Source organism: Galendromus occidentalis, unplaced genomic scaffold (assembly GCF_000255335.2).
Source record: "Galendromus occidentalis unplaced genomic scaffold, Mocc_1.1 scf7180000077213, whole genome shotgun sequence".
Classification (NCBI taxonomy): domain Eukaryota; kingdom Metazoa; phylum Arthropoda; class Arachnida; order Mesostigmata; family Phytoseiidae; genus Galendromus; species Galendromus occidentalis.
The window spans coordinates 46,589-62,865 of NW_003805201.1; the positions used below are offsets into that span (position 1 = coordinate 46,589).

The following is a 16,277-nucleotide window of genomic DNA, read 5'->3' on the forward strand; positions in this document are numbered from 1 at the left end:
GGCTTCCTAACGAGAATCCATCGATAGGCACAAAGAGCTCGCGATCGAAAATGAGGCTAATCGCCCGACCTTCGTCCGAGGTTTTTGTAGCCACAAATTCGAGGAATGAATTAGCCGTGCAAGCTCTTTTTTTTCTCTCGTTCATCCTCACCGAGTTATTCGATTGCAGACCATCAGTTCTGGCACAAGTGGGCGGTTCTGACCGATCCCGACGATATGAGTGGAGGACCGAAAGGCTATGTTAAATGCGACATTTCCGTTATCGGCAAAGGAGAAGCCTCCAAGCCGCCTTCTACAAGTAGATCTACTTCAGCCAATCACGAACAAGACGACGACATCGAAGGGTGAGTAGTGGGATGGATGGATCCGACCTGAATTCGCACAAGTCCCGGAAGGCATGATCGCTGTGACTACTTTGTATTCACCTCTCTGATGCCTGTCAGTGATATCAGCGGTGTATTCGCTTCGTAGAGCTTGTAAGCAGAACCGAGAGAGACCGTATCGCGCCGGAACCCTGTTATGCAATAGTCGTGATAAGCATACCTCTACTGAAAACTCAGTTGGCTCGCGTGTTATCGCACCGATAATGTAGGTTCCGTTTAGTGTTCACTCACCAGGAAATAATTCGTTACCCCTTCTCCTCGGAGTCTGAGATTAGGATTCGGATCTCTCGCTCGAGTTCGTTCGGCACGGTGGATAATCCGAGCGTTCCGTTCCTAGGTTCCGATACGGAGCGGCTTGTCGAGAAAATCTCTCAACATGCTACAGTTATCCCATCGGGATCGCGGGCTATGGGGCTCCAATTTAGGATTGCTTTGAATGAGATGCCCGCTTTGAGTAACTAATGCTTGAGGATTCAAAGTCGAGTCGTCTATTCATTTTGCTTATTCAACCAGTGATACTGAAGGAATGGAATGCGGGGGAATGCGTTGAGAATCGCTAGTAGGAATACAACTACCCTACGCTGTCGGAGATATCATTCGAGATTCGATGCATTGTTTTCCATTTTGCCGCTGAAGTTTGGAGACCGAGAGACGCCGACAAGCTCGGCGAAAGCTTCTGCCCTTACTTCATGAGTTCTTCTGCACGGCTGAAGATGGCTGAGTACCTTGAGTGGCTAGCAGGCCTCATTCAGATTCGCATTGACGATTTCCTCGACTTTTTGAAACGACTCCGTATCGTGCACGAGCTCGCAGGTCAAGGTCCGATAGCCGCGTTCCCCATGGGACAGCCATGGTATTCTGCACAGGGCTGTGAAGGGTTTTCGTGGAAATTCTTCCGTAGAAGGACTTCCCGAATTCTCTTCGTTGGTCCTTGCGGTGGGAACGGAGGGAGACGTACTCTGACAGACGTTTTTCCGTCCATTGATTATGTTTTTTTCTACCCCCAGGAATCTCCTGCTGCCAGAGGGAATGCCCACAGAGAGACAACACGCGCGCTACATCGTCTCAATCCATGAAGCAGATGGACTCCCGAGAGCGAACGGAGGGAACTTGGTAGCTTCAGTGAAGAAGGTCTTAGCTCAAGATAGTCAACGCCAGTTGATCGACCCATTCGTACAGGTCTCTTTCGCGGGTCTCACGGTGAGTTGATGCAGATTTCATCGACTGTCTTCAGTGAGGGGTAGGGGACTCGGCCAATTCTTCTTCCAGCGAAGAGCATCGAGGAATCAATAAACTCTAAATGGAACTCACACTCAGAAGAGGGAGAGGGGCGTGCCGTAATTCAGCCGTCGGTGTCTCCATGAGCCCATAGCCAAATGGACAGGAGACCTTGCGGCTAACCTTGACGATATCACCTCGCGAGGGGCTCGCAGTAGCTCAGGCTCGTTGTTCCTGAGAATTCTTCGTCTGTTCAAGGGCAAGACATCGGTCAAGAAGAGTTGCTGCTCACCCGTATGGAACGAGCAGATTGTATTCACGGAGATGTTCCCCCCGCTCTGCCAGAGGATTAAGCTGCAACTACGCGACAACGGGCCGGTCAAGGACTCGGTGATCGCCACTCATTTCATCGACATCTCAAAGGTTCGTATGAATACGGAGACACAGTCTACCGAGGCGAGAGCGGAGCCGTAAAGCTCCGATGCGACGAGCACGCGACAGCTCAGCGAGCCGGGTCTCTATTCGCGCCTCATTGAATTGCAGATTTCAAACGACGGAGACAAAGGCTTCCTGCCGACGTTCGGCCCTTGTTACATTTATCTATATGGATCGGCACGAAGTAGCGACTCGGTGTTCCAAAGGGGCAGCGCTCACGCGCCTCTCAACGACGGCTTAGCGGAAGGAGTGATGTATAGGTGAATGGATTGGAGGGAACAAAAAGATGTTCCGCATGGGAAAAAAAACTTCGAATTCTTTCGGGCTCGCTCGTTCTTTTTCCGCTCGTGCTGAGGAGCTGCCCGGTCGTTTCAGAGGTCGTCTGCTGGTTTCCGTCCGAACTCAAGTTCTACCCGAAATGGCAGTTATGCAGCTTCCGCCTTCAGTTCATGTTGAAGGTGCGCCGCCAATCACGGAGGACAACCCAACGAAAAACGAGGATTTCTTCCTGTCGGCCGTCATCATGGAGGGTCACATGATCGACAAACGCTTCGCCGACAAACCGGTTCAGTTCGAGCTGAGCATCGGGAACGCGGGCAACACGCTCGACGGCGAGCACGGAGTGGACTCGAGCGAATGGAAATCCACGACGCCATCGATGAAGCCCACGAGCGGACCCGAGCCCGGCGACCATCTGCACATGGGCTTCGGGCACTGTAAGCCGGTTATTTGGGTCCGGAGCAGCTGGCCGGATTACAGACGCAGATTATACCTGTCAAATATGCTGCATAGGTGAGTCGTAGGGCACCTAGCCAACAGAATATTCCCTCACCAGTTCTAGAGGTTCCCGGCCGACCGGCCAGTAGGCCGGCGAGGGGGCCGGCGGTCGGTTTGCTGGCGAGCTGTTGGTCGCTCTTGTTGTTTGTTCAAGGTCAATACAGCTCCCGTTTCCTACTAGTGGCAGTTTTCCTCGACAAGTGGCCTAAGGCAGCTCTAATTCCCGGACATTTTATGCTGGACCGGAAAAGCGCTGCGGCAATTGCCAACATTGCCACAGCCGAGAAGTGCTTGCTCTGGACACTTCAGGCTGAGCGTTGTACAGCGCATTGGCGATCGAGTTCCGCGTCCCAGCTGCGGATGACGCGAAGACCATGCTGGGGGTCGGCAGACACCGACAAGCGGCCCCGTTGTCGGGGGAGAGGGGCACGAAGGTTTTCGGAACTCCGTCGGATGGCTTAGTTCCTCAACACGAAGTCCGAGTTTTGTCACCGGAAACGTGCGGAACTTGTGGCCTGCCCGGATCCGAGCGCTCAGAGGAGAACGGAGGGCAGAGTGTTGTGCATAGTCAATGCCAGTGGAAAACTTTGCGGGGACCGTGGCATGATTGGCTTCTATCATTTACAGGATCCTCGAGCGGCTCGAGTTCGGCGTGAGCGATGTTTTGGAAATGGTGAGGTTGGAACGAGGTGATGCAGATCGACGTCTCCGAGGAGTGCTCGAGCAGTTGGCAAGCGATTGTGCGGCTTATCTCCAGCATTACAAGCAAGAACATCCGTCGAAAAGCAGCACCAGAGTTCGTGTAAGCGTTCGCTGCGAGTGCAAACGCACTATTCCCCCTAGCGATTTCTCGCCGTCCTTTGCCTAATCTCGTTCCCGCGTTCCGTGCCGCGGATAAAGATCGCATTCGGATTCGAGTCTCCCTAGGAGCTCTATTCTTTATTCTTGGTCTCCTCCACCCCACGCGCAAGTTCTGCATCGCCCGGATGCGGGGCAATTCTGCGATTCCGTAGTCACGCAGAGAAAGTTTCGCCCGGATCGAGGCGAAGATTGGTTTCTCGAAAAAGAAAAAAATATTCCAGAGAAGTAAGCTCGACCGTGAACGGGAACGGCATTGCCAGCGTGAGGTCGATCACATGGGAACCATGGCCCGTGCGATGAAACCGCTCTTGAACCGGCACTCGTTCAAGGAGAAACTTCAGGCAACCCAGATGTTCATTCGGAAACTTAAAGATATCTGCGAGGATGCGCAACATTCGCTACCAGACGTTTTTGTCTGGATGCTGGTCCAAGGTCGTCGAGTGGCCTACCATAGGATCCCGGCCCGGTTGATTATTTACTCAGTCCACGACGAGCAACGCGGAAGCCTCTGCGAACGGAGACAGACCTTCCTACTCAAGGTAAAGTAATTTGCGAGAAACGTTAATCGTCCGGTCGTCGCGAGTGCTGGACGGCGGAAGAGATATCCGGGAGTCGAATCGGACTTCGCCCGGAACTCTTAATGTATACGGGTACCGTCGTCGAGTCCAGCCCATGTCTATCCTCAGTAGTTCGTCTGCGAAACTAATTACTCACTTGCCTAAACTCAACGTCTGATGTGAGGATCTGTTGTTGACAAAGCTCTCGAGAAAAAAATCAGATATTCGCTCTCGGCGCTTGCTGTGGCCGAACAAGAAACTCTCCGTGAGCCTCTCTGACGCAGCCCTCTGGATTCAGTGGGGAAACTTTTTGCTAAGAATAGACTCCGTCCGAGGAAAACACAGCCGCCTCGAGACCTTGGAGGGTCTCGCTAATTCACCTCGGAGTTCACATCGCTTATGACAAAGTCGTCCTCGGGTTCCTCTCCGTAATCCTCTCGCGGGGATTAGTACGTCGCTCCGTTGCCCTTTATAGCTTAACCTGAAATGCGAATGGCAAGAAACCGCCAACTGACCGAAAGGGTTCTCGGTGTGGGTTTTAGAGGAGAAAGAAATCCCATTCCGCAAATCTTTCGGTCGTGTCTGGTGGATTATACTTGGCCAAGGTACTCGCTGAAGCTCACGGCCTCGGTGGGAGATTTCCCCACGCTCACCGGTCAGCTCCTCGTCGTAAGAACACCATGTCGGAAATTCCATGCGGGGGATTACGAGATTGCGGAGAGCAGAGGAAACTTTCCGAGCGAAAGAGTTCCATTCCGACTAAATGTCCCACGGGTTAAAAAGATGAAAGATGAATGTTGTGTGCGCATCCCCAACCCTCGGGAAAGCAACCCGGATCCGCGGTAGACAGGGGACCCTGAGAAGAGATCCGCGGAATTTCTCGGAAGACCGATTGAGGACGCAACCAAACGTAACATTACGAACTTGGACTCTTGTTCATTCTCGGAGTGGCGCTTCTCTGTCTTCCGACTGAAGCTCCCCTGTAAAGGGGAACTAGACAGCGAGAATAACAAAAAGAGAATGGGACTCACAAGGAGCACACAACCGTTTCAGCCTGGCGGCGGTAACAAAAAACAGACGCCGAGCTCCGCGTGGAACGTCGAGGCTAACATCGAGTTGTACATCTGGCTAGGCCTTTGGTCAGAGAGGGACCAGTCGCTCCGCGGAGTGCCTGAGGTAAGCGAGCGTGGCATGTGACTCGGTCGTACTATGCACACACGACGCATGGGCGAGCTCTTGCCGCAAACCAGAGGAGAAGAAAGACCTTAGCAAAAACACGACTACGATCCGTAAGAGTGGAATCGAGTCAGCATCTGTCCATCATGTAGCTCACTCGTCAATATTGATCAAGATTCTCGCCGAATAGTGTCGTGAGACGATCCCTTGACTCGATTACTCGTCCGGGGAGGACCCTGATCGGAAACACGGCCAACTGAGGCACTTTATTTGACGTGATATGATTTACGATCGCTGTCGTCCTGTTACAATAAAGGCGGGTTTCGCGCAATGCGATTAGGGGATTCATGGACGTCGCTGGCCAGATTCTCTCGCGGGGGTCTCGCTCATGCTATCCCGAGAAGAAACAAACGGCCTTCGGATGCATACCATTGGTCGCAGCTCGCGATTCGTCGCTGACTTATTCGTCATAGAGCTAAATCAAGGATTCCTTCTTGGAAACGTCTTTTCCACTGGTTATGCACGAGGTCGGGATTTTTATATTCCATGTCCCAATTATTAAGCCCCAATCTATTCCAGGGTTATTCGAATACGGGCGTCCCTTTCGAGAAGCTGCAATACACGGAACGTTCGAAGTTCATCTTGAGAGCTCATATGTATCAAGCGAGATCACTCATTGCGTCCGACTCGTCGGGTCTTTCCGATCCTTTCGCTCAGGTTCGTGATGAATGTTTTCGTCTGACTCCCAGCCTGCGGCACTCGTTCCCAGGCGACAACCGATAAGGCCTTTGTGTAGTGAACTTCATTCGATCGAACTCAACGGGAAGGTCGCCGGCTAAGTGCTCGAAAAGCGTTGCGGCCTTGGAAACAATGTCCGCGATTCGTTGGAATTCGAAATGAGTCCGCGAGCCGGTCGTAGCAACTCAGGAGCGGAACAGAAAACTTCTTCGTCCTTCTCTGGAACCTGGAAAGCAGCGAGCGATGATCCTCGCTTCATTGATTCCGAGGAGGGCCTCGTCGGAACAACGAATACTCGCGCTAGATTCTCTGATCATTATCGTGACTTTTGTGAACTGTCGGAATTCCGAAGTCCGATTATTGTGGGGGCCCTACAGACGTCTGGAATATGCGGCCTGGTTTCCCTCCGAGTCGCTGCCTGAATAACTCTTATTCCGCTTTCCGGAAGAAGAACTTTCTGACCCATGTAATCAGTCGCAGGAAGCTCTTTCGCTCGTTCTAACGCGGGGAAGATTCTCCGCCCCTCTCTGGTAGGCAGAAGTTCCTCTGTTCGTTAATACCACGAGGGGTTTACCGGCCGTCCAATTCGAAAACTCGAGGAGGAGGAATTGCAGGCAAATCTATGTGTAGAAGCTTGCCAGATAAGACGGCGCGTAATAGTCGGTCATTATCTTTCTCGGACAGTTGCATTTCTGCGGACATAGCTCGTGCACCCAGGTCATCGAACAAACGCTGAGCCCAACGTGGGACGAGATGGTGCTTCTTCAGAAAATCGAGCTTTGTGGGGATTTGACCCAGCTTTCCGAAGACCCACCGTTGGTGGTCGTGAACGTGTTCGATCAAGACAACGTGGTGAGTGATCTGCCACCTCTGGTGTCTCGCAGAGACCCTATGCTCCGATGGGAACAGCTTTCCCCTGCTCGAGGTCTTCAAGAAGTAGGTTCGGGTGATCAGCCGGAACGATAAAGCATCCTTCGTAAACTTAAAGGGGAAATGCGACTTCCTTGGACGCGCTATGGTGAAGCCCCATGTGAAGCTGGGGTTCACGGAGACTGAGTACAAGATCCCCCAACTCGAGTGGCACGACCTTTATCGATCGCCGAACGAAAACGCGGGTCAACTCCTAGCGGTTTTCGAGCTCATCGAGTGCAACTCGATCACAGGTGAGAATATCGAGGTTCTTGACCTTGGAGCTGCAGGTCCAGGGGGGGGGAAGGAAGTGTCACGGTCATCTATCTCGAATGGCTCTTATCACTTTTCCTCGCAATTCGCAAGTCATCCTTCTTCGGAAGGCAGAACGGTCGCACCTCCATGCTTCGCGTTCAGAACTTGAGAATAAGAGGAGATGAGGCCTACCTAGCCCTAGTCCGAAAGTGCTCCAAAGAAAACATACAGATGTCCCGAATAAACTTGTTTTCTGTGGGGACATTTATTTTCGAAAAAAATCCGTCGTGACGGTACTGTCCCCACCCGCAGGCGACTCGGCGGGCCGCGTGGAATCGGTTGAGCCGATCTGGCGAAACGAGCGAGGCCCCGTGCTGCCGATTCCGAAAAGTATTCGCCCGACCCTCTCTCGGTACAAAATCGAATTTCTATTCTGGGGCCTCCGAGACCTGCGTCGCGTCAATCTTCTCAAAGTTGACCGCCCCAGGTAAGTGGACGTCGCAGGCAACAGAGATGTCGAAACCGCCTTGCGCCATTCCTTCAGAGACATCCGGGAGAAAAATGACAAGCATCGAATAATGCTCGACGTATCATGTATTTCTCGTAGGGTGGACATCGAGTGCGGCGGCCACACCATCCAGTCTTCGATAATCAACAATTATGCAAAGAACCCCAACTTCAGCATGCCGATTAAAACCATCGACATCGATCTCCCCGATCAGGAGATGTACTGCCCGCCTGTCACCATACGAGTTGTCGACTGCCGTAGTTTCGGCCGATTTACGCTCGTCGGAACTCACGTCATAAGCTCTATCCACCGGTTTGTATGTCGTTCGCGTCCCGATAGCTTCGAGAACCCGGTGGTGAGGGATCGAGCGGGGGGGGGGGAAAGATCACCATTCAGCTCGCGATATACTCCTTTCCGCCAGGTGTCGAATATGTAGTTCCGGATAAGGCGTACGCATTCTCCCGATTCCTTTCAGCTTCATTCAGCTGACGGCGCAGGAAGCCTTTGAAAGCCAGAAGCGGGTCTTGGCTTTGAAGGCACATCAAGTTCCCACCGAAACCCTCATCGACGTCGAGGGTGGCACGGCAACCGCAGCGAACGGGGGCCCGAACGCCAATTCCCAAATCACTGTGATACATCTGAATCCTTCGAAGGATGCCAAGGTCAGTCAAGTTCGGACAGGGAGCTCCTATCGAATGTTTCCCATGCGTGACCCTTCCGACCGAGCAGCTGAGAAAATCGAACGGAGCTGGAAGCGACAGACCTCTCGCTTCTATGGAGCTCCCCGAACACGAACATCCTCCCTGGTGGCCCGAATCCGAGAGGGAACTTGGAGGAAAAACAAGATCCTCAAAGAATACAGAGAAGAATGTAGGAGAACGTTCGACATGCGGATCATGCGGAGATTTTTGTAGAAACTCGGGGACGTCTCCGTGTATTCCGTGCATACACTCATGCAAAGCGTAATTCCGCAGTTATCAGACGGAAACCTGGCCAGCAACGAAGGTTCTGACCCTAGTTATCAAAACGCCCTCACTGTAAGTCGAGAAGCCGCTGTACGTTGCACAGTGTAAGAGAGCTGAGTGAGCGAAGATGAACCGGCACAAAAACGCGGAATCCAAATCCCTTGCATAGGCTGGCACGCGTGCTAGATAGCCCCGTCGGAATACGGCTTCCGGCGAGCCACCGCACCTGAGCGATCCCGCCGGCGCCACTGCTTCGGAACAAAGCGGAACGCCCGATAAGATCGACGAGCTACGATGAGTTTTCCATTTTCAGAACACTGAAAAAGAACCTTGCAAGGGTAAGAAGAAACAGGCCAAGAAAAGGAAAGAGCGAGGGAGCATGACGAGGAACGACGATTTATCCGAGGATTCAAAAGATTGGTGGAGCCGATACTTCGCCTCGATTCAGTCGCAGCACAAAAGCAAAGGAAATCCAGACGACGGCTTTCACTCAGATAGGCTCCGGAGTCTGTTTGATCAGTACTCAATGATCAAGGTAATTTGATTGTTCGGCATCCGAAGACTCGAGACTCTCACAACTAGTTCCTCATTTAGTTTATTTGTCCTCCGACCGACCGTGACATTCATGGAGTTGGAAGCCCAACTCAGGAGGCTCCGTCCGTAACGAGACTCCGAGCTCATCAGGTCCACCTCTGTACATTGCTTAGTTCGGGCTCATCTCGTCAAAGTAGCTCCGGGAAATTTCCTAAAGTGTCCTTGAGGGACTCTTCCACGCAACTCTGACCGCACGAAAATTCCCCGCTGAGCTCTGGGAATGTAATTCAAACTGATTCTCGGGGAGTTATAGTCTAGGAAATACGTCGACCTATTTTCGTTCGTTTTTTTCTCTGCGCTCCAACCGTCTGAGAGAAGTCAGATAAATACTTTGAGAATTAATGGGCTATCCTCCAAGAATCCTCTCACGTGAGGGATTAATGGGTCTGGACATTTTCCCTTTCGTGTCTCGAGATAGATTGAGTGTTCGATCACTAATGACGTGGAGGCGAAGTCATCTCGGGTTTTCCCCGCAGAGGGAAAAATCATCTCGCACGATTCCCATGACGGAAGCTTCTCCGCCGTCTTAATCATTCTGTTCTACCTTACGTTCCTATCGAAGGTTTGGAATTCTCGTTCGGATGTACGTCCATGCATCTGGAGCTCCGAGAGAATTGGGCTGACGGCAAGGAGTTCCCAGAATCGAGCTGCTTCGAAATTCAAGAATAGTTCCCTCTGAGGATCGCCCCCCTTAAATCAGCCATCCAGCTTTATCCGAGCTCCGCTGAGCACTAAAATTTTCCTCTTCGGAAGCGCCTCGCGATACGGGATAATGGTCGATCTTTCCGATTGGAACGGGAGCAGGGTGTCCGATGCGGCGCGATGCTGAGCCACGTTGCGGAATACTTCCATGATTATCGACTCCTGATGACGCGCTTTTCGCGGGGCGCGTTTGGGAAGAAATTTCTCAATCGTCTCGGTTATTCCATCTCTTGGAAGTTTCCGCGGGAGTCTGCAAAGATTCATCTGAAAGGCCCCCATCGGGGATCTCGGGCTCCGGGCTGAGATAATGCGGACCCGGGTCCCTGACGGCCAAAGGTCCCTAACGAGAGTCTTCTTTCGCAGGTTTACACATCGGAATTAGAGTCCGTCCTGGAGTACAACGGCTTCAAGGAATGGCTCGAGAGTTTCCAATTACTGAGAGGGAAACGAACAGGTGACGAGAATGACGATGAGAGGAGAATCGTCGGCATTTTCAAGGGCTCTCTAAGGGTCCACAGGTGAGCTGCCTCGGAATCTCCTGATATCCCGGCGGGAACAGGAGCACGAGATTCTCGAAGCTCCGCGCGTCCGAGACACAGTATTCTGGACGGGGATGCAATCCCGATATTAGCTCGCAACCGGGTTCCGCGCGCCAGCGTCTTGTCCGCTCATCGCATTCTGCCGTCGGAGTCTCGAGTCAGTCCAGCGTGCGAAATGAGCCCACATGCGTGCACGATGCGAGCTAGCGACTCGTCAGATAGAACAAGCAAGCTGGCTTGTCGACCAATGAATACCAGATTCATGGGAAGCAGTACTACGTCAATTATTCACTCGTTGTCTGACCCATGTTCTGGAAACATCGTTGGTGAGCGGACGAACGACAAGCTTGCTTTACAAACGAGCTATATTCATTTCCAGATATCCGCTCTCCGGCGATTGGGAGCCCCTCTCGAGATCGGTGCCCAGTAATGACCCGATAAAAGTGCTCGTCCGAGTTTACATCGTTCGAGCGACCGATCTCCATCCCGCCGATCTGAACGGCAAAGCAGATCCGTATCTTGTGATCAGACTCGGCCAGAACAAACTTAGCGACAAAGACAACTACGTGTCCAAACAACTCAATCCAGTCTTCGGGAAATGCTTCCAGTTCGAAGCAATATTCCCACACGACTCGCTGCTCCACATTCAGGTGAGATGATCGACATCGACTTGCCACTGAGTAGTTTCTGAGTAGTACCTAATGAGATTTGTGCGCATCTCGATCAGATTCGATCAATCACTCGATGCGTGCAACAGGGCTGCCGTCCCGGGACATCTGTTTGTTCCCGGAACGAGAGGAACGGGCCTGTTCGTTCCCAGCTGCTGGAAGAGTTCGATTTCGCTGTTGAAAAACAAACAACCCGCTTGGCTTGGGTGATTGCGAGGGGATTGTACGAGAAGACTCATCCGATTAGAACAGCAAACAAACATGATAATTCGATTGTTGGGTAATCGACCCAGGAGACTTGGGAGCGACGACGACCACGGTACGCGGCTCTGTACATTTCGGCCCGGAACATGAGGGCTAATTATTGGATGCTCATAGAAGCACCTCCACAGAACCGAACACGAATTGTTCCTCCGATTGATGCGTGCCCTCGGACCAGTCCGCGAGGGAAGACAGGGCCATTCAGAGGAGTCGAGGAAGGTCCTGAGCGAGCTGCCTCTTTCCTGTGAGGGATAATTGGGAAAATCGTGGGACGAATATACGCGAGAATAATTCGTTCATCTAGACCTTTTCCCGGGCTGAGGTTCCGTCTGTCGGATGCCCGGAATTTCGGGCTTACTTAGACCCATATCGTCGAAAAATCATTCGGAGCGAAGTTAAGGAGTTTCCGTGTGAGAATCTGAGAGGACTACCAGTGGGCGAATGCCCTCTGTGAATCTTTTCTTCGCCGGGACCGGGACGAGGTGGGAGGATGGTCGAAGGATAACCAACAACTCCTGTATCGATAGTTCTGTGCCCCGCTCCTCTCCCGCAGTATACATACAGAGCAGCCCGTCTGGATTTTTATGTACACAGCTGACAGCTCTCCCGTGTGATTGTACGAGGAGCCTTCCCGAAAACCCCGAGCAGGAAAGACATCATAGTCCTCAAGAGTTATTGAATTTTCGCCAGCTCCAAGAAAAAAAACATCGTCCGGAGTTTTCGATCATAGAGAAGGTGGTCATGAGGTGGGGACAATCTCCACTGTCGGGGATAACTCTATCTCCCCCATGTTTACTTGACTGAACGGGAGACTCCGGCTCGGATGACAGGTGATACGGCAAAAACAAGGTCAGAACGAGGTCTCGAGGTTCTTCGATAGAAATTCCGTTGTATTCGACGTTTCCAGCTCTCGTGAAATATTCTACCTGTCGTGGGCTGTTCATGAGGAAGGAATGTTGACAGCGACGCGCACAGTCAGCCCCAGAGCTCGCTTCGGGAAGAAGATGAAAATCTTATTTTGCAAGAGATCGATTCCATCGAATTGTCGAGTGTCGACAAGCTTGTAAAAGCTATTCCCCTCCTCGTATAGAAGCACATCGACGCTGTCATCCGGAACCACTCTCATATCGATCGGTTCGGTTCTACAAACGTCTGTCTCGCGAGCACTTACTAATTCCTCCCACCGTTGATCGTTGTGGAGGAAAACTATTCGGAATTTCTCGGGGAGATCCACACCAGCGAGGGACTCGAAAGCCAAGCTTACAGTTGGAGCCAGATAACCTCGTAGAGCACTCAGAACCTCTTCGGTGGTATCGTGTTCGAGGAGCGTCTTGAAGCGAGTCTCAAGATCCGCTGTACAGATCGGATGGAGTCCGTTGATTTTCGCGCAGCGGATCATTCTTTTCAGGAACAGCAATGTCTTGAAGGGCGGGAATGGATCACTGAAACATAAACATCATTCCTGCTAGGAATTCTCCCCGGCGTTCACTCGAGGTTTGAACCTACGTTGGCCGCAAAGAGTGCGTTCAAGGGCGCGTCGACTTGAATTTACCTCTTGTCCCGCCCCATCGTCCGTCGCACGAGTAGATAGATTTTTCTCGGGAGATCTTCGTTATTTCCAACGGACTTCTCGAGAACACGATCGGGGAGGAGCGTTACGTTGACGCAATCGATTGTGTGGGAGTCCATGTCTTCTCTTTGCGGTGGAACGTGACATGAATTCGCGTCCTCTAGACACTCCGCGTGTGTTCTTTCATCTCGTCCTCGTCTACCTGAGGGAGACCTTCTTGAAGTTTCCATGAAGGTCGGGAACCTGTGTATTGACAATGAGGGCCGACAAGAGCCCGATATCGTAGCCCGATGATTCTGCAGAGCAGCAGCCAGACAAACTCGTTATCGGCAACGTTGCGATGGCTCGGAAAATCATTTCCGACTGAGCTCGGAGCTCAGCTCCCACCCGGAATTACCAGGCAGCGATACTCGGGCTTCACTCGATCGGCGGCGCATCGAGGCTGGTTTTGAAAGTGATCTCGATCCCGGGGAGATGAAAGTTTAGAGTGCACACATCGGACATCAGTTGTCGAGGATAAATTTCGCAGGAAGCGATCTTCTGCGGAGGATAAGGCCACGTCACGTCGTCGAAGGCTTCGAAAAGCAGGACGTAAAAGTTGGTGAGCGTTAGCTTGAGGGTCAAGCGGTGGTCGGTGACTCGGAAAGTCGGGGACATTGTAATTAGGAGCTCAGCTTCGTGGTCGCGGCCGATGAATAAAACTCGATAGGAATCACCGATAAGGAAGCCGTCGATTGATTCCAGTCGGAGCGACACCCTGGGTGCGAGATACTTCTCCACGGAGAGTATGAGGTCATCGTAGAGCACCGGAAAGTCGGTGCCTTCGAGCTGATGGAAGCGGACTGTTTGCAGACGCCAGTCGAGCTCGCTTCGGTATTTTCCCCAGTCGGCTCGGGTTCTCGCCTTCTCGGAGAGTGCCGTCAGCAATCGAAACGCTGCGGCGGCTCTGGAATCGAGAAGGCCCCTCGTCCGTTCTGGAGGACCGGGCTCCTTCGAGCCCCCCGTCGCGGAGCCCTCATTCGAAGCCGAAGAAAATCGTGGCTCCGTCTGCTCTTGCGAATCTTCGTGAGAACTGGCTGAGGATAACACCTCTTGCGCGAACCTCTCGCGGAAGATGGGGAATTTTGATGGCATGCGAATGATTTCGTTTTAGATGGGTTCGTTGTTTGAGGACTCCGATTCCACCTCGCTCGACGTGACATTGAATGCTTTCCCTCATTCCATCGATGACCGCTGAACAATGAAGCAGCGACATGAGCTGGGTTGATCCGAAGTCAGAGTCCACCAGAATATCTCACTCAGTGAACGTTCTCGATGAGCATTTTATGCCAGGCATCGTTCCAATCATTCGGTGTAATCGAAGGACCAGTCTTCCGAATCCCGAATCGCCGTGACTATTGCGGCAAGCTCGTTCCCCAACCATGCAGATGGACGAGGAAAATTCTAGTAGGTGGTTCGTGGCACTCATAAGACCTTCACCAGAGAGACGGTTCGACGTTGTTAATAATTAGCATCATGATTTTCCCTCGGTTAGTTACCCTGACACAATTCGAGGCTTAGTAAGTACGGGAGATGGCATCCAACGGGAGGCTCATCGCTTGATATTCATGAGCCTTCCGGGAACAAGAAGAAATGCGCGACGATGGCCGATCCCATGCACTCCTGACCTCGAGCTCTGAAATATTCGCCTCGTGGAAAAATACTGTCTCAGCGATGAATAAAGGGGACTTGCCGTGTAGGGGGTTCAATGAAGGGCTCTCTAGGCTCGTCAGCTGCTATTCAGCGTCTCTCAAAACAGAGCGAGACACTTTGAAATCGCTTCCTGCGACTCGGCCGATGGCGGGATGATTCGCTGGGAGCTGGGTAGGTGACAGCTACATTGGGCCCGTGGAAATTCCCTTCCCGGTAGGCGGAACATAGACCCGGGCTCCCAAGAACATCAAAAATACCGAAACTGGTGGTCCCCCGTGCGGAATGTTATACCGCCACTATACCGTTGCGTGTCGAAATCGACTCGAGTTAGGCTGCGTGGTTTCGATGGGTGAAACCTAGGGTATCGTGGTGATAATTGAAGTGAAGTGTCGCTAAGTCCCACTCCGTCTACGGATCCTCCCATCGCCATAGGAGTTGAAAGAGTGTCAGGGACAGCGTTCTTCCAGCAACTGCGTCGGAGAACAGTCCTCAGGGATTCGGAGTATCGCAATTTTCTCTTCTTGAAATACGGGGAACTCCCGCCTATCGATATGCCTCGCGACGCAGATCAGATGAACGGTACACGCGCTACGACCGCGCGTCCTAGTCAATGCTGCCGGAGCCCATCGCCTCAAATGCGCGAGAATAGAGAAATGAGAGCGATCATCACCCTAGACTTTTTGTTTCAGGTTTTCGATTGGGACTTATTGGGACGTGATGATCTCATTGGTGAAACCAAAATTGATCTCGAGAACCGTTTCTATTCGAAGCATAGAGCGACGTGTGGGCTTCCTCTGAAGTATGACACTGAATGTGAGCATCCGGCGATTCGATTTTCCGATATGGTATCGTTTTGTAGGTACTCCGGAGCACTTAAGTGTGGCAAAGCGCCTGCGGCGACTTTCAAATTCACTGTTCGCTGGACATCCCGAGTTGCCTCATGAGCATGGTGAATATTTGCTCGTGTAAGTGAGCAATTAGGGAGCTATGACCGTGTGATGACTGAGGTTCTCGCTCCTCACAGCCGGCCAAAATCAATGGAGGGACCCGCTGAAACCATCCCAGATTCTTCAGAAAATCTGCAAGGAACAGAAAGTTGATGGGCCCCATTGTCTTCCACCCGGTAACAGGGTTCGCGTCGGTCCGCGAACGTTCGTTTTTAAGACCGACGATCAAGAATTTGATGGGATACATCACAGCAAAACTTCCAAGGTGCGTATTTTCCCGGAAAACTGTAATCAATTCGGTTCCTAACTTCTGCCACACTGAGCTGTATCCCGGGAGGGTTTCGACAGAAGGCCCAGAAGCGATTCCCCAGGAGCCCCAGCACGAAATTAGCGTCTCAATGATGAGCGATCCCACTTTGGCTATCCTCTTGCGTCAAAACTCATCAGCCCTCGTATTCATGAGGATTGTGTACGTGTCCTATCGTAGGTTCCTTGCGAGGCGAGAGCCGCCTCCAGAAGAAG

At 52.1% G+C, this 16,277-nt stretch overlaps 1 protein-coding gene across 1 annotated transcript in view; it reads left to right on the forward strand.

Annotated features, from left to right (window-relative positions):
* Positions 1–16,277, forward strand: part of mfr (ferlin family C2 domain-containing myoferlin misfire) — a 34,327-nt gene that overhangs the window by 15,322 nt on the left and 2,728 nt on the right. Inside the window, 20 exon segments of the mRNA XM_029111052.1 lie at positions 170–344; positions 1,391–1,583; positions 1,860–2,024; positions 2,145–2,296; positions 2,412–2,879; positions 3,441–3,609; positions 3,881–4,213; positions 5,285–5,407; positions 5,987–6,124; positions 6,830–6,997; positions 7,134–7,308; positions 7,622–7,796; positions 7,917–8,133; positions 8,303–8,479; positions 8,792–8,854; positions 9,096–9,317; positions 10,442–10,596; positions 10,997–11,267; positions 15,498–15,621; positions 15,833–16,020. Of these exon segments, the coding sequence (XP_028966885.1) occupies positions 170–344; positions 1,391–1,583; positions 1,860–2,024; positions 2,145–2,296; positions 2,412–2,879; positions 3,441–3,609; positions 3,881–4,213; positions 5,285–5,407; positions 5,987–6,124; positions 6,830–6,997; positions 7,134–7,308; positions 7,622–7,796; positions 7,917–8,133; positions 8,303–8,479; positions 8,792–8,854; positions 9,096–9,317; positions 10,442–10,596; positions 10,997–11,267; positions 15,498–15,621; positions 15,833–16,020 (3,851 nt within the window).